Source organism: Solanum dulcamara, chromosome 8 (genome assembly GCF_947179165.1).
Source record: "Solanum dulcamara chromosome 8, daSolDulc1.2, whole genome shotgun sequence".
Taxonomy (NCBI): Eukaryota; Viridiplantae; Streptophyta; class Magnoliopsida; order Solanales; family Solanaceae; genus Solanum; species Solanum dulcamara.
This window is the reverse complement of record NC_077244.1, coordinates 2,515,660-2,532,375: the sequence shown is the minus strand read 5'-3', so window position 1 is coordinate 2,532,375 and position 16,716 is coordinate 2,515,660. Positions and strand designations below refer to the sequence as shown.

The 16,716-nt window shown below is 35.2% G+C and overlaps 3 protein-coding genes and 2 pseudogenes across 4 annotated transcripts; 4 read left to right on the top strand and 1 right to left on the bottom strand.

The window, feature by feature from the left end:
- Nucleotides 1–1,435: 1,435 nt before the first annotated feature.
- Nucleotides 1,436–6,656, top strand: LOC129901563 (putative pentatricopeptide repeat-containing protein At1g12700, mitochondrial). 2 transcript variants are annotated; one of them, XM_055976801.1, is made up of 4 exons: nucleotides 1,436–3,405; nucleotides 3,659–3,714; nucleotides 4,036–4,088; nucleotides 5,087–5,121. In XM_055976801.1, the coding sequence occupies exon 1, from the start codon at nucleotides 1,496–1,498 to the stop codon at nucleotides 3,251–3,253; it is 1,758 nt and encodes a 585-aa protein (XP_055832776.1). In that variant the 5' UTR covers nucleotides 1,436–1,495; the 3' UTR covers nucleotides 3,254–3,405; nucleotides 3,659–3,714; nucleotides 4,036–4,088; nucleotides 5,087–5,121. The 2 variants fall into 2 exon arrangements, with proteins under 2 accessions (XP_055832776.1, XP_055832775.1); XM_055976800.1 differs by lacking the exons at nucleotides 4,036–4,088; nucleotides 5,087–5,121 and adding an exon at nucleotides 6,570–6,656.
- Nucleotides 3,721–6,166, top strand: LOC129901565 (putative pentatricopeptide repeat-containing protein At1g12700, mitochondrial; annotated as a pseudogene).
- On the top strand, nucleotides 6,206–7,669 carry LOC129901570 (mitochondrial import receptor subunit TOM40-1-like; annotated as a pseudogene).
- A 1,988-nt stretch (nucleotides 7,670–9,657) lies between these two features.
- Nucleotides 9,658–11,441, bottom strand: LOC129898883 (uncharacterized). Its single transcript, XM_055973599.1, has 4 exons — nucleotides 11,375–11,441; nucleotides 10,730–10,859; nucleotides 10,509–10,600; nucleotides 9,658–10,409 (listed from the first exon to the last, which is right to left on the bottom strand). Exons 1-4 carry the CDS (start codon nucleotides 11,439–11,441, stop codon nucleotides 9,658–9,660), a joined length of 1,041 nt encoding a protein of 346 aa, XP_055829574.1.
- A 397-nt stretch (nucleotides 11,442–11,838) lies between these two features.
- Nucleotides 11,839–12,735, top strand: LOC129898880 (pentatricopeptide repeat-containing protein At1g12620-like). Its single transcript, XM_055973590.1, has 2 exons — nucleotides 11,839–12,051; nucleotides 12,115–12,735. The coding sequence occupies exons 1-2, from the start codon at nucleotides 11,839–11,841 to the stop codon at nucleotides 12,733–12,735; spliced, it is 834 nt and encodes a 277-aa protein (XP_055829565.1).
- The last annotated feature ends 3,981 nt before the right edge of the window (nucleotides 12,736–16,716 follow it).

Sequence of the window (16,716 nt, the reverse complement as noted above, 5' to 3'; positions counted from 1 at the left end):
CAAAACCACAACAATAGATCCAATGTATTCCTGCAAGCAAGATTGAGGAGGATCGTGTGTATCTAGACCTTTTCTTTTATTAGTAAACGTACGTAGTTAACTCGTATATTGTGAAGACAAAATGTTTTCCCGCTAAATCAATAAAAAATAGATTGTAATAAGAATGCTTTGCAAATAAAATTTGATTTTAAATAATGTAGGTAAATATTATATATTAGACTAATCTATCACTTTTAAAGTGTCACATAAAACTTTTAGAATTGAAACTTTTTACATTTATGATGGATAAAAAGATATTTATTATTAATTTTCGTAGAAATGACAAAATAAACTCAATTTGAATAATCAAACATTGAAATTTCTACTAATTGGGCAATGATATATTTATTGACTATGCTTAACATGTGGAGTTCAAAAAGATGCATTAAGCTATTCAATCAAAACGAATCAAAATATTGGATCGGGTGAATTAAATTATTATCCAAAAATAAAAATTATTTAATTTTGAAGAAACCTAATATAAAAAATTATGTTTCCAATCCCAAATAGATTAAATTTGACCATCCATTATAATTCGTGTACAAATGATAAATAAAACAAAATAGTTAAAAAAATCTCCATTTTTTCACATTTTAAAATATATTTTTTTGTCACAATTATGTAATGCAGTTTGACTAGGTACAAAATTTAAAAAATATGAGAAGATTTTGTAATGTTACTTTTAACATATCAAGAAAATACAATTACTTTTTTTTTTACTCTCAAGATTAATTAATTGTTGTCCAAAACATTTTTCAAGATCTAAGATTATCCAACAAAAACAACATACCTATATAATTCCATAAAAGGGGTTGTGGAGAGTAGGGTTATTGATTCGATATTGGTTTTTAATATTGGGTTATTGGGTAAACTGATAGCTTATTAAAACAATAGTAATTTGCTACTTTACACCTAAATAAATATCAAATTTTAATATCAATACCTTATTGGTTACTATCTTTGTCCTTTAACCTTCAATTCACATTATTGTCTTAGTTTTTTTATTTGTGTTGCACTTGGAAAGTTTTTTCATGTTAGTCACTAACTCACTATTGTTTCTAATTTATGAGTATTGCGTAAAGTTATATTATTATCTTGTGGCGCCAAATTATTGAAAAAGTCATATAATTATTTTATGACCATTTTTTTATTGGTTAAATCGAAAACCAAACCATTAGAAACCAAAAAAGATAAACTGAAAATCGATAAAAAATATCTTATTGATTTGCTATTTCTTAAAAAAATATATAATAACTAAAATTGAACAAGGAAGCATGACATTTTTTTTGGGATAACTAAAAAAAAATGATATAAATTACATTAGAAAAAGTAATAATTTATAAGAATTATTCACTTTTTTACTTGTCAAATATTCTAAAAATTTCCAAAAAGCACAAAGGCTATAATTAGGGCACGCTGAGCAGAGCAACATTGGCACATCCATTAGCCATTGAAGATGAAGAGAATTTCTCTGCGAAATGGCAATGCTATTCCCTTTGTCTCTTTCTTCCCTAATTCACATTCTGCTTCCGCAATTTCAGGAAAGGGTAAAGTTGGGTTAAACAGTAGCAATTTTGACAAAGTAAAGAGTTTAGATGATGCTGTGAATCTCTTCAATCAAATGGTTAGAATGAAACCTCTTCCTTCACTTGTCGATTTCTCTAAATTTTTTAAGAATATGATAAGTATGAAGTATTACACTGCTGTCCTTTCTCTTTTTCGAGAAATGCAGAAATTGGGAATCCCAATTAGTGATTTCATTTTGAATATTGTGCTTAATAGTTATTGTCTGATGCGTCGTTCTGATTGTGCATTTTCGGTGTTACCCATTTACTTGAAGAGTGGCATTCCATTTGATGTTGTTACCTTTAACACCCTATTAAGAGGAATCTTTGCTGAAAATAAGGTCAAAGATGCAGTTGAATTGTTCAAAAAATTGGTGAGAGAGAAGATTTGTGAGCCCGATGAAGTCATGTATGCAACCGTCATGAATGGGCTCAGCAAAAGGGGCCATATTGACAAGACTTTAAGTTTGCTCCGTTTAATGGAACAAGGGAACACTAAGCCCAACATATATATCTACAACATTGTTATAGATTCCCTTTGCAAAGATAGAAACTTAGATGCTGCTATCACTCTTTTGAATGAGATGAAGCAGAGAAGTATTCCTCCAAACATAGTCACGTATAATACAATAATTGATGGTTTGTGTAGGATTGGTCAGTGGGGAAAGGTTAAGATATTGTTCTCTGAGATGGTGAACCGTAATATTTATCCAGATGTGCACTCCTTCACCATACTAATAGATGGACTATGCAAAGAAGGGAAAGTTCAAGATGCCGAGGAAGTAATGAAACACATGGTCGAAAAGGGTGTAGAGCCTAATATAATCACCTACAATGCGATAATGGATGGGTATTGTTTGTGTGGTCAACTAGATAGAGCAAGGAGAATTTTTGATAGCTTGATAGATAAGGGCATTGAGCCTGACATTTTTAGCTATAACATACTAATAAACGGATACTGTAAGAAAAAGAATTCTGCTAAGGCCATGCAATTGTTTCGTGAAATTTCTAGAAAGGGATCAAAACCTAATATTGTTACCTACAATACTATCTTGCAAGGTCTGTTTGAAGTTGGAAGAATTGGTGTTGCAAAACAATTGTTTGTTGAGATGGTATCTACTGGACCAGTACCTGACTTATGCACTCATCGCACTTTGCTTGATGGTTATTTTAAGTACGGACTTGTTGAAGAAGCTATGTCACTCTTTAATAAGTTGGTTGGAAAGAAAGAAACTATTGATATTATATCTTATAATATTATCATTAATGGATTGTGTAAAAATGGTGAACTCGATAAAGCTCATGCTATTTTTGAGAAGATTTATTCAATGGGATTGCTTCCAAATGCGAGAACATACAATACAATGATAACTGGATTTTGTCTAAAAGGGTTGTTAGATGAAGCTATAGATATGCTTAGAAAAATGGAGGGGAACAATTGTCTTCCAAACAATGTCACTTACAATGTTATTTTGCAAGGATATCTTAGGTGCAGGAAAATAAATGAAATGGTATCTTTTATGAAGGAAATGACTGGAAGGGGCTTCTCATTTGATGCAACTACAGCAAAGTTACTGGTAAACTCTATAAGTGAGAATCCTTCCGTCCTTGACATGATACCAAAGCTTCATGTGGAAAACAAGAAGTGAATATTTCTTTCGCTTGGTTTATTCGGCTATGTTATAACTTTGATACAATTTCGGTTTATCACCTCACATGAAAAGGAATCCAATGCAATTGTGGAAGATGAAAAATGAAAATCAGAACGTTGCTTGGGTTTTCATGCTGGCTTATCGAGGAGGTACATCACTTCTGATATTTTAATTGTTTTTCCACTATTCTTTATCTTGAAAATCTGGTATTACTGGTCTCTTGATATGATAAATAGTGTGAGTTACCCTTATGTGTACACATTATATGTTTAGGAATAGCATTTCCAATGCTATTTGTTATCTTCTGTATTGTCATTTTCTATCTATTTGAGGAGTAGTATATCTCAGATAGGCATTCCATTAAATGATGCCAATTTAATTAATGTGTGGTTTGCAGAACAGGTTCATCACGGTCACGCCTGAAACTGAAGTTCTGAAAGCGAAGCAACTGATGATAGGTACTACTTTCTGCTTCATTTCTTTTTTGAATGCCCTTTTTTAGTGTATTTTCTTTATACACAATAAGATTTGCAATAATGTACTATATGATGGACTTGAGGAGTAACATATGATATACATACCTATATAATTCCAAAAAGCACAAAGTCTATACATTAGGGCACGCTGAGCAGAGCAACACTGAGACATCCATTAACCATTGAAGATGAAGAGAATTTCTCTGCGAAATGGCAATGCTATTCCCTTTATCTCTTTCTTCCCTAATTCACATTCTGCTCCTGCAATTACAGTAAGAGATTATTCTGATATATCCATTTCAGGAAAGGGTAAAGTAAAGAGTTTAGATGATGCTGTGAATCTCTTCAATCAAATGGTTAGAATGAAACCTCTTCCTTCACTTTTCCATTTCTCTAAATTGTTTAACAATATGATAAGTATGAAGCATTACTCTGCTGTCCTTTCTCTTTTTCGAGAAATGCAGAAATTGGGTATCCCAATTAATGTTTTCATCTTGACTGGTGTGATTAATAGTTATTGTCTGATGCATCGTTCTGATTGTGCATTTTCGGTGTTACCCATTTACTTGAAGAGAGGCATTCCATTTGATGTTGTAACCTTTACCACTCTAATAAGGGGAATCTTTGCTGAAAATAAGATTAAAGATGCAGTTGAATTGTTCAAAAAATTGGTGAGAGACAAGATTTGTGAGCCTGATGAAGTCATGTATGGAACCGTCATGAATGGGCTTAGCAAAAGCAGGCATACTGAAAAAACTTTAAGTTTGCTCCGTTTAATGGAACAAGGGAACACTAAGCCCGACATATATATCTACAACATTGTTATAGATTCCCTTTGCAAAGATAGAAACTTAGATGCTGCTATCACTCTTTTGAACGAGATGAAGCAGAGAGGCATTCCTCCAGATGTAGTCACATATAATTCATTAATTGATGGTTTGTGTAGGATTGGTCAGTGGGAAAGGGTAGATTTTGTTATCTGAGATGGTGAACCACAATATTTATCCAAATGTGCTCACCTTCAGCATACTTACTGATGGACTGTGCAAAGAAGGGAAAGTTGAAGATGTCGAGGAAATAATGAAACACATGGTCGAAAAGGGTGTAGAGCCTAATATAATCACCTACAGTGCAATAATGGATGGGTATTGTTTGTGTGGTCAACTAGATAGAGCGAGGAGAATTTTTGATATCTTGATAGATAAGGGCATTGAGCCCAACATTTTTTGCTATAGCATACTAATAAACGGATACTGTAAGAAAAAGAAAGTGGATGAGGCCATGCAATTGTTTTGTGAAATTTCTCAAAAGGGATCAAAACGTGATATTGTTACCTACAATACTATCTTGAAAGGTCTGTTTGAAGTTGGAAGAACTGGTGAAGCAAAACAAATTTACGCTGAGATGCTATTTGCGGGGACCAAGCTGAATATATACACTCATGCCATTTTGCTCAATGGTTATTTTAAGTGTGGACTTGTTGAAGAAGCTATGTCTCTCTTTAATAAGTTAGAAAGAAGCAGAGAATATACTGATATTGCATTTTATAGTGTTGTCATTAATGGATTGTGCAAAAATGGTAAACTCAACGAAGCGCGTGCTGTTTTCAAGAAGCTTTCTTTTATTGGATTGCTCCCAGATGTGAGAACATACAATGTAATGATAAATGGATTTTGTCTCGAAGGGTTGTTTGATAAAGCTAAAGATATTCTAAGAAAAATGGAAGACAATGGTTGTTCTCCAAACAATGTCACTTATAATGTCATTGTGCAAGGATTTCTCAGGTGCAACAAAATTAGTGAAATGGCATCTTTTATGAAGGAAATGGCTGGAAGGGGTTTCTCATTTGATGCAACTACAGCTGAGTTTTTGGTAAACATTGTAAGGGAGAATCCTTCTGTCCTTGACATGATACCAGAGCTTCACTTGAAAAATAAGAAGTGAACATTTCTTTTGTTTGGTTCATTCGGCTACGCTATCACTGTGATACAGCTTCCTTTTTATCCCTGCAAAAGAAATGACACCCAATGCATTTGCCAAATGTGATGGCAATTAGAACATCGCTTGAGCTTTCCAGACATCAGTTTTGATTTGAGAAAAAATGGTGACCATACCGATTTTCTTAAAAAATAAATAATGGTAAGTTCCCTTTTTGTACACATTATAAGTCTAGTAATATCATTTTCAGTGCTATTTGGTATCTTGAGAAACACTGAGTAAACCCTCCCAAAGAAAAAAAATATCTGTTATATTTTCTTTTGCCGATTTCACCAGCATTGCTTGTAATTGTCTTTCATCTTTCTAGGTTTACCTTTTTAATGATTTTCACACTATTTAGTGTATGTTAATTTATCTGCAGGTTGATGCAGGGCAAGTTGCTAGTTTTGCACTGAGTTACAACAAGCTTTGTTTATGTTATTATTTTTTCTGAGAATCTAACTTGATTTCTTGCTGGCTAGTGTTGGTCTTGACACTTTTACTATGTGCATTTCCAGTAGTTTTGCAGTTTCCTGTTGGCTTGGAAATCTTTTTTCCTAGTTTCTAACTTGGTGGTTTGATCTTGTGTAACTGTACTATTTGCTACAACTGTGCACAATCTCGTTAAAAATGAAAGCTCCAAATTTAAGGCAGATAATTGGGGGTCTTTTGTAGAGAATCATATATTTTTTTGAAACTTGTAGTGAATCATATTTCTGCGTGTGTTTCTATGGAATGACTAAAGTGCTGCTATAAAAGGGATCAAGAAGATGCTGGTTAGATAATTGGGGGTCTTTTGTAGAGAATCATATCTTTTTTAATGGTTTTCACATTTTTAACGTTTGTTAATTTATCTGCAGGTTGATGCAGGGCAAGTTACTAGTACGGGAATAGTTGCACCAAGTTATGTTCAGAAAGTTGCACCATGTACGGGAATGGTTGCACTGAATTAGTATCTTAAGGACTTCAGTTGTGACTTGCTTTTCTTAAACTCTTTTCTGCGATGCAGCTGTCTCTAGCATCAGACTTTATGTACAACCAACCATATGTCTAGAGATGTTACATCAAGCTTTGGTTATTACATCCTTCGGCAGGTAACCTTTTGTTGTAAATTTTTCTGAAAATCTATATAATTAGTTTTGTACTAATACTATTTTATACTTTTTTATGTATGTACTTTGGTATTCTCTTTATAAATACTGAATACTAAAATTTTGTTTCTATAACAACACTTATTCATGCATTACAGTGTAGTCTCAGAGGGAAGATTGATTCCAATGGATGTGTTGCTGCTTTATTGGAAGAGTGGTTGAACATGGGTCTTAATTTCAATTTATCAGCCGAGGTAGGTTGCATCTGGACTTTTTTATCTTGTCGTAGCTCCTTCACAGAATACATGTTCCTAACGCCTTTATTTTAGAATTGAGGCTGTCTGTCCTCCTCTCAATGATGCTGAAATATGAAAAGCTTCTTGATTTCCTCCCACCTTTTTGCTTTTGCTTCAAACTTTCACCTGTTTTTTTTGTTGTCTCTTCCTGATAACCGAGAAATCTCCGAAGGGCGCATGGATACAAACTTGGTAGATAAGGGGCACACCCCTCTGTCTATTCTTTTCCTTGTTGCTTTTACTGCTTGGAATACAATCTCACACAGTTTGGCTGTATAACTTTCATCAGTGTACTAAATGTGCTCCTTATCGCTTGTTCAGGTCGGTCACAAAAGGAAAGACTACAACTTTGGCTTTGGACTCACAGTTGGAGAATAGAGGAGGATGTTTGAACAGGGATTAAGTTTTAATATATGAGCACAAGTAAATTGAAAGCATCTTAGCAAGTGCTTCGTTTTCTCAGCAATAAAAGAATTGAAACAATCAGTTTTGTATTTTTATCGAGCGGACATTGTCAACTGGTGCAACTTGTCACTAGTAGTTGATTTTACAATTTGAGTCATTCTTTGGATATGCATGGTAAAGTTGCATACAATAGGCCCTTGTAGTCCGGTCCTTTCCTGAATTTGCGCATATCGGGAGCTTATTGCATCGGGCTACCTTTTTTTTAGAACTTCTTTAGATAGTTTAGAATTTGTAGAGTTGACTTTATTCGGACAGAGAGATCTACCTTTCTGATATTAGGGGCCGTTTGGTAGAGTGTGTTAACTAAAATAATGCATGCATTAATTAGGTGTATTAGTAGTACCTTTTTTGGTACATTAGTTATAAACTCTATTATGTATTAAGGCTTGCATTACTAATGCCATGGATTTCTAGGTATTAGTAATGCAGGGGGATTTAATGCTTGCATTATTATAGTTAAAGACTCAATTGCCCCTCAAAATCCCTTTTACATTTTTTTCATCATAATTGTTGAGGATATTTTTGTAAATAAATATTTTTATGCAATAAATGTTATTTTTTAATATACTAAACCAAACAAAATATTTTAAGTTGTCAATTATTATAATTTATAACATTTAAAACATATTTTAAACTATATAACAAAGTAAAAAAAATAATACAAATAAATTAAAACAAAAAAAATATCAATTTTTTAGAAGTAAAGTCCAGCTATGTGCTTCCTAGCCTCTTATTCTATATAGAATAGTATAGCAGGTAGTAAATTATACTACTAATATTATTTTTATGATTCAAATCTCGTATTTTATATTTTAATAATGAATAGTGTCAAGAGACCTAACTTAAACTCGGAAGAGCTTAAACAAGCTAAACCAGAGAGATCTAGAATTAAGTAAACAAGGTTCATACACAACAAATGTTATACTTCATCAGTTTTAGTTCGTTTGTTCTATTTTTAATATATTTTTTAATTTATATATTTAAAAATATTTTAAATACATTTTATATATATTTAATTTAAAATTACGAGATTACTCTATCTAAACAGAAGGTCGATGAATGGTTGAAGCCATGAAAACTCGATGAGATCTGATTGAAGAAGAAGGAAATGGTAACATTTTGTGAGATTGTAATGACACCGCATTGACATTCAGAAATAATTAAGGGCATTTTTGTAAATTTATTACTTACGATACAATATCATAAGTCAAACCAAACAATAAAATTATCATTAAACAATAACAAATCATATAATCTATAATCATGAAAAACCACCGTCCAAACAGAGTGTTAATTACTACTTTGATATCGAACCAATCGATAACTTATTAGTTGACTAGCATATTATTATACTTAAAAATAAGTCGTTATCTCTCCAATAAGAAACTCTAATTTATACAATGCATTCTATAAAATTAGGTCACACTGAAAATTATGGAGAAATTGAGTGAGAGATTGAAGATGAGGAGAATTTATCTGCGGAAATGGAATGGCTCTATTCTCTCTATCTTTTCCTTTCATATTTCCCATTTTTACTCTTCTTCTTCTTCATGCCGCCCTACTAAAGTTATTGTAAATAGTTGCAATTTTTTTTTTTTTTTTTTTATGGGAACAGACCCTACACGAGGCTCCCACCTCTCGTGCACAGTTAGGGGTTAAGCAACACCCCCAAGCCTTAACATAAATAATCAAAATAAAAATACAAGGAGGGGGACATAAACCTTACCTCCGATCTTATGGTGGTTCATAAGTCGGCTAACCTATTAAGGTCGGCTAACTCATCCCCGATACAAAAAGAGACTAACTATAACTAGAAAGCAGTAAACCTGTGAGAGGACTCCTCCCGGTACAATTCAACTATGAAAGCATAAATGAGGGAGACTCTCCCCTTCCATGAGAAAAAAGAAAAGTAACCTACACTAGTCCTATTCCAACTATGCTACGTACCAGACATAGCTACATTGAAGAAGAACAAGTATACGAAACTTCTATCTCGCATGGGATGGGAAATTCTTTTCATCTTTGCTCTTTTTAGTCTTGTCGTACCAAGAAAATCCAGGTGAAATATGCCTTTGTATCAGTATCATGATTACCAGCTAAGGAGGCTGAAAGGATAGGAAATATATGGAACTATAGTAGCCAACAACCTTTGATTTGTTGTGGAAGAAAGTGTAGCTGTATTCGAACACCTGCATGGTGGTCCAAATGTATGGTTGCTGCAGACTTGCACCTGCACAGACAGACAAAACCAGAAACATGCACAAGCAACCAAGTCTGGAGGTTGCTGTACGTGGGTGTGTTGGTTTTGGCCTCTGTTGTTGCTGATGCTGTTGAACTTCATCTTTCAATTCTGCACTTTCAGCTTCAGCTCTGTGGTTGAGTTGTTGTTTGGTGTGTGGCTGAGTAGTTGTTTGGTGTTGTGTTTCCACAGTATGTATATGGAGTTGATGGAGGTGTATCATTCTACAGCTACTCATGATATTGTTGTTGGTTCTTGGATGTTGTCTCTGAGGGTGTTGGAGTTCCTTCTGGGTTCCACTGTTGCCTGTATCTCCAACAACCTTCATAAACAAATAAGCAAACAAAAAAACAAACAAACAAGCAAGCACACAATTATAAGAACAATTCCAAGAGTTCTGTTGCACAAACTCCTTGTTGCTGCCCTTGTAGTTAGGTTGCTTGTTGGTCCTTGCTTTGAAGTGGTTCAGCTTGTATCTGCACAGCCAAACACCAACAAAACATACAACCAAAGAGATGTGCAAGCTGCTGTAGCTAGTACTATTAGCTTGTATTTGTTCCTTGTCTGCTTCAAGTTGGTGTAGCTGTTGCAGCTGTTGATGGAATGCATCTGATATGTATGGAGAGGTGATCCATGCTTTAGTATCCAGTTGTTTACAATTATGAGGATCTGCACCTGCACAGACAAACAACAACAAAAACAACAAACCCAAGGCTGCCAATCTGCAGGTTCTGATGGCTGCAGTCTCCCTAGGCTGCTTGTTGGTCTTTGTTATGAGGTGGTTAGACTTCTTGGAGTACCTGTACAGAAAAAAAAAACAAACAAACTTGTATATGTTTCTTGTCTGCTGCAGGTGGATGGAGTTGTTGCTGGGGTGACTGCTCTTGGGGCTCAATGCAGCTTCAAGGAGGAAGCTGCAGCTGGGGTACCTGCATAAATCAAAACGACTGCACCTTACAACCAAGGGGATCTGCAGGCTGCTGTACCCATGTTCCTTGTGTGCTGCCAGTTGGTAGAGTGTTTGCTGTGGTGTGTTGATGTTAGAGAGTGTGGATGTCCCTAAGAAAAAACAATCAGCCAAAGACAAACAGCCAAACAAACACAAAAACCAGAAGGAAGTTGCATTTCTGCATAGTCCTTGTGGAGGCCTCTTAGTAATTGTTTTGGTATTTGTTTTGGTGGTTGTAGATGTGATGTGTTCTATGTAGGTGTTGGGAAGACATGTTGATGAGTCCATCCTGACATCTGCATCTACACAACAAACAAGAACCAGCAAGAAAGGAGCTGAGGTTAATAGAAAAGATATCAAGCAAGTGTGCATCTTCTTGTTGCTTCCTTTGTGATTAGGTTGCTTGTTGGTGTCAGTTACACAAGAATGGATGTCCTTTGTTGTGATCAGGTTCAAATTCTTGGAGTACCTGCACAGACAATCAAAACCAACAAACCACACAACCCAAGAAATCTGCATGCTGCTGTAACCAATAGTAGTACTATTAGGTTGTATTTGTTCCTTGTCTGCTGCAGGTTGGTGGAGTTGTTGCTGGGGTGTGTTGATAATAGAGAGTGTGGTTGACCAGCTGAGTGTGTTGCTCCATAGAAGCCCCAGGACATTGCATCTTGTGCATTTTCGGTGTTACCCATTTACTTAAAGAGTAGCATTCTGTTTACCACTCTAATAAGGGGAATGTTTGATGAAAATAAGGTCAAAGATGCAGTTGAATTGTTCAAGAAATTGGTGAGAAAGAAGATTTGTGAACCTAACGAAGTAATGTATGCAACTGTCATGAATGGGCTCAACAAAAGGGGTCATATTCAAAAGACTTTAAGTTTGCTCCGGTTAATGGAACAAGGGAGTGGCACTAAGCCCAACATTGTCATAGATGGCCTATGCAAAGATGGAAACACAGATGTTTCTATCAACCTTTTGAATGAGATGAAATAGAAAGGCATTCATCAAGACATATTAACGTATAATTCATTAATTGATGGTTTGTGTAAGCTAGGTTAGTGGGAAAAGGTTAAGATTTTGTTTTCTGAGATGGTGAATCTTAATATGTATCCAGATTTGTGCACCTTCAACATACTAACAGATGGACTATGCAAAGAAGGAAAAGTTGAAGATGCCGAGGAAGTAATGAAACACATGGTCGAAAAGGGTGTAGAGCCTGATATAATCACCTACAATGAGATAATGCATGGCTATTGTTTGCGAGGTCAACTAGATAGAGCGAGGAGAATTTTTTATAGCTTGGTAGATAAGGGCATTGAACCTAACAGTTTTAGCTAAAGCATACTGATAAATGGATACTGTAAGAAAAGGAAACTCGCCGAGGCCATGCAATTGTTTTGTGAAATTTCTCTAAAGGGATCAAAACCTGATATTGTTACCTACAATACTATCTTGCATGGTATGTTTGAAATTGGAAGAACTGGTGATGCCAAACAATTGTTCATTGAGATGGAATCTACAGGGCCCCTACCTAACTTATGCACTTATTCCACTTTGCTCAATGGTTATTTTAAGTACGGATTCGTTGAAGAAGCTATGTCACTCTTTAATAAGTCAGAAAGAAAGAGAGAATACATTGATATTGCATTTTATAGTGTTGTCATTAATGGATTGTGCAAAAATGGTAAACTCGACGCAGGTCATGCTATTTTTGAGAAGCTTTCTTTCGTTGGATTGCTTCCTGATGTGAGAACATACAATGTAATGATAAATGGATTTTGTCTCGAAGGGTTGTTTGATAAAGCTAAAGATATTCTAAGAAAAATGGAAGACAACGGTTGTTCTCCAAACAATGTCACTTATAATGTCATTGTGCAAGGATTTCTCAGGTGCAACAAAATTAGTGAAATGGCATTTTTTATGAAGGAAATGGCTGGAATGGGCTTCTCATTTGATGTATCTACAACGATTGTTGGGTTTAATTGATAGGTTGAATGGGAAATTGAGGGAAAAAGAAGTAGAGAGGAAATGATATGTTCTCTCTTATTTTATTAAATAAGCTTTGGTCCCACATAGGTGGTGGAAATGAAAAGTCTCCTATTTAAAAATAGAAGCACTCCTTCATGTTGATAAAGGGTCAAGAAGAGGGTCTCCCCTCGCGCCGTCGTCGTCGTCGCTCGCTCGGCTCGGCTTCGGCTTCGGCTTCGGCTTCGGCTTCGGATTTGGATTTGGATTTGGATTTGGATTTGGATTTGGATTTGGATTTGGTCAATTGATATGATTGATTGATAATCTTTTTGGACCAAATTTTCTTTATATTTTTAATTAATTAATATTATTTATTTAATTAATTAATTAAGTGGAAAAAATCCTGACCCGCGACCCGCGACCCGTTTCTTCCCGGATTAATTTAAAATTTCCCTCCGTTTTTTCCAACCGATTTTTGAATGGTTGCAACCTTGTCCGAAAAGTTGCAAACCTTCTCAACAGGCAAACCTTTTCCCAACAGGTGCCTTTTCTGAAAAGGTATAAACAGTCTATATATATCTGTAAATCTTCAGAATGTTCAATACGAAAATTCTGAACATACCATCTTCTTCTTCTTCTTCTTTCTGCACTTCCTAAAATCGTGTGATATACATCCTTCAAGTGGTTCGCTGTCATCAAAGATTTGCAGTACCTCTACTTTGGTGAGTAAATCGTTCTATCCTGGGAGGAAAAATTCCAAAACCTCGGGTACTTTGAGGGAAATAATTTCCTTAAGGACACACTGTGCATTCAGTGGGCTCGATTCTGTTTCTGCATTAACTTTTCCAGATTCTGTATTTTATTACCTTTACTTGTTGTTACTGGTTTTAATATTTACTATACAGTGTACTAACAATCTTAAGGAAATTATATTATTATTGTTTTCTAACCAAACTGTATTCTGTCTTTGGAGACTAAAACCTGTGTGGTTTTCTACTCCGTATGAAATAAATATTCTGATTTGAAGAGTATAAAAACTTCATTGGAATATTAAAGTTCATACTTGTACAACGATTTGAAGAGTATAAAAACTTCGTCGTTGTTTTTGTAAAAGGTCTGATATTCTGAAATATTAAGACAGTTTGTCTATTTTGACAGTGAAAAGAAATGACAAGTGATACTGCTACTACTTCTGCGACTGTTGCTGCAACAAGCCGCACTTCTGTGCCACCGGCAGAAAAACCAGGAAAATTTTCTGGAGCCAACTTCAAAGGATGGCAGCAAAGGGTGTTCTTTTGGCTTACCACTCTTGGTATGCAGAAGTTCACTAACGAAGATCCTCCTGTGCCCGCTGTTGATATGCCGGCCAATGAAAAATTTATGATTACTGAGGCATGGACACAGGCAGATTTTCTATGCAAGGGCTACATCCTAAGTGCTTTGGATGATGATTTGTACAATGTCTATAGTGCTGTGAAAACTTCTAAAGAATTATGGGATGCACTTGAGAAGAAGTACAAGACTGAAGACGCATGCTTGAAAAAATTTGTGGTTGCTAAGTTCCTAGACTATAAAATGATAGATAGCAGAACTGTTGGAACCCAAGTTCAAGAACTACAACTTATTTTTCATGACCTTATTGCTGAAGGCATGGTAGTTAATGAAGCTTTTCAAGTGGCTGCGATGATAGAAAAATTGCCTCCTTCGTGGAGAGATTTCAAAAATTATCTAAAGCACAAGCGTAAGGAAATGAAGTTGGAAGATCTTGTGATTCGTCTCAAGATTGAGGAAGATAACAAAACAGCAGAAAAGAAGTTGCGTGGAAATTCAGCAATTATGGGAGCGAACATCGTTGAAGATGCTGCTCCAAAGAATAAGAAAAGGAAACAACCTTTTGGAAAGATTCAGGAGCAGAACAAGAAAAAGTTCAAGGGCAATTGTTATAATTGTGGGAAAGTTGGACACAAAGCTCCAGATTGTCGTCTTCCGAAAAAGGACAAGAGAAAGGGACAAGCCAATATGGTGGAAAATAAAGAAGCTATTGATGATCTGTGTGCAATGCTATCAGAATGCAACCTAGTAGGTAATCCCAAAGAATGGTGGCTTGATTCAGGAGCTACTTCGCATGTGTGTGCAGTCCGAGAAGCATTCTCTACTTATTCCCCTGCAGCACCTGATGCGACGATCTATATGGGAAATTCTGCAACTGCAAAGATTGAAGGATATGGGAGAGTTTTTCTGAAAATGACATCCGGCAAGGTGGTGACGCTGAACAAAGTGTATCATGTTCCAGAAATGCGAAAGAATTTGGTGTCTGCCGGCCTTCTTATCAAGAATGGATTCAAGTGTGTTCTAGTTTCAGACAAAGTAGTTGTCAGTAAGAATGAAATGTATCTAGGAAAAGGCTACCTCACTAAGGGTCTTTTCAAACTAAATGTAATGGTTGTTGATGATAATAAAGTTCAAGCTTCTTCTTACTTACTTGAGTCAAATAATTTATGGCATTCACGTTTAGGACATGTCAATCATAAAACCTTGCGAAAACTGATTAATTTAAATATATTGCCTAACTTTGATTGCAATAAATCAAAATGTCAAGTATGTGTTGAATCTAAGTATGCTAAGCATCCTTATAAATCTATTGAACGGAATTCTAGTCCCTTAGAATTGATTCACACAGACATTTGTGATATGAAGTCTACACCAACTCGTGGTGGAAACAAGTATTTTATAACTTTTATTGACGACTGCACTCGATATTGTTATGTATATTTGCTTAATAGTAAGGATGAAGTAATTGATGCATTTAAGCAATACAAGAACGAAGTAGAAAATCAATTGAATAAAAAGATAAAAATGATTAGAAGTGATAGGGGTGGAGAATACGAATCTCCTTTTGAAAAGATATGTTTAGAATATGGAATTATTCATCAAACTATTGTCCCCTACACACCTCAATCAAACGGAGTTGCGGAAAGGAAAAACCGAACATTAAAAGAAATGATGGATGCTTTATTAATAAGTTCCGGTTTACCGCAGAACTTGTGGGGGGAAGCTATCCTTACAGCTAATCGAATACTCAACAGAGTACCCCACAGCAAAACACAAACTATTCCATATGAACTATGGAAAGGAAGAAAACTCAACTTGAAATACTTCAAAGTGTGGGGGTGTTTAGCAAAGGTCCAAGTTCCTTTGCCCAAAAGGGTAAAAATCGGACCAAAGACCGTGGATTGTGTTTTTATTGGCTATGCTACAAATAGCAAAGCTTGTCGATTTTTGGTTCACAAATCGGACAATCCTGAAATTAATGTTAATACGGTAATTGAATCAGACAATGCTGAATTTTTTGAAAATATTTATCCGTATAAAATTAAAAGTGAATCCTCAAGTGAAAGATCTAAACGACCAAGAGAAGTTCAAAAGGAAAGTAAACCATCCGAAGAGGATCCAAGGCGTAGCAAACGTCAAAAGATATCTACTTCCTTTGGACCAGATTTTGTGACATTCTTGCTTGAAAATGAGCCTCAAACATTTAAAGCTGCAATGTCTTCTTCTGATTCAGCATTTTGGAAAGAGGCAATCAATAGTGAGATTCAATCAATTTTGAATAACCATACATGGGAATTGGTTGATCTTCCTCCTGGAAATAAACCTTTAGGATCAAAATGGATATTTAAAAGGAAAATGAAAGCTGATGGCACTATTGATAAATATAAGGCAAGACTTGTGGTCAAAGGTTATAGACAAAAAGAAGGTCTTGATTACTTTGACACATACTCGCCGGTAACAAGAATAACATCTATTCGGGTGTTAGTGGCACTTGCAGCTGTATATGGTCTTGAAATTCATCAAATGGATGTTAAGACGGCTTTCTTAAATGGAGAATTGGAGGAAGAAATTTACATGGAACAACCTGAGGGTTTCATAGTTCCAGGTAAAGAAAGGAAAGTGTGCAAACTTGTTAAGTCACTTTATGGACTTAAACAAGCACCTAAA

Coding starts and splice junctions, on each gene's coding strand:
- LOC129898883 (XM_055973599.1), bottom strand. CDS start 11,441: ATGGGTAACACCGAAAATGCACAAGATGCAATGTCCTGGGGCTTCTAT. Junction 10,860..11,374: donor TGGAGCAACACACTCAGCTG/GTCAACCACACT, acceptor GTTTTTTCTTAG/GGACATCCACACTCTCTAAC. Junction 10,601..10,729: donor AGTCGTTTTGATTTATGCAG/GTACCCCAGCTG, acceptor TTTTCTGTACAG/GTACTCCAAGAAGTCTAACC.
- LOC129901563 (XM_055976800.1), top strand. CDS start 1,496: ATGAAGAGAATTTCTCTGCGAAATGGCAATGCTATTCCCTTTGTCTCT.
- LOC129898880 (XM_055973590.1), top strand. CDS start 11,839: ATGGTGAATCTTAATATGTATCCAGATTTGTGCACCTTCAACATACTA. Junction 12,052..12,114: donor GGAGAATTTTTTATAGCTTG/GTAGATAAGGGC, acceptor GGATACTGTAAG/AAAAGGAAACTCGCCGAGGC.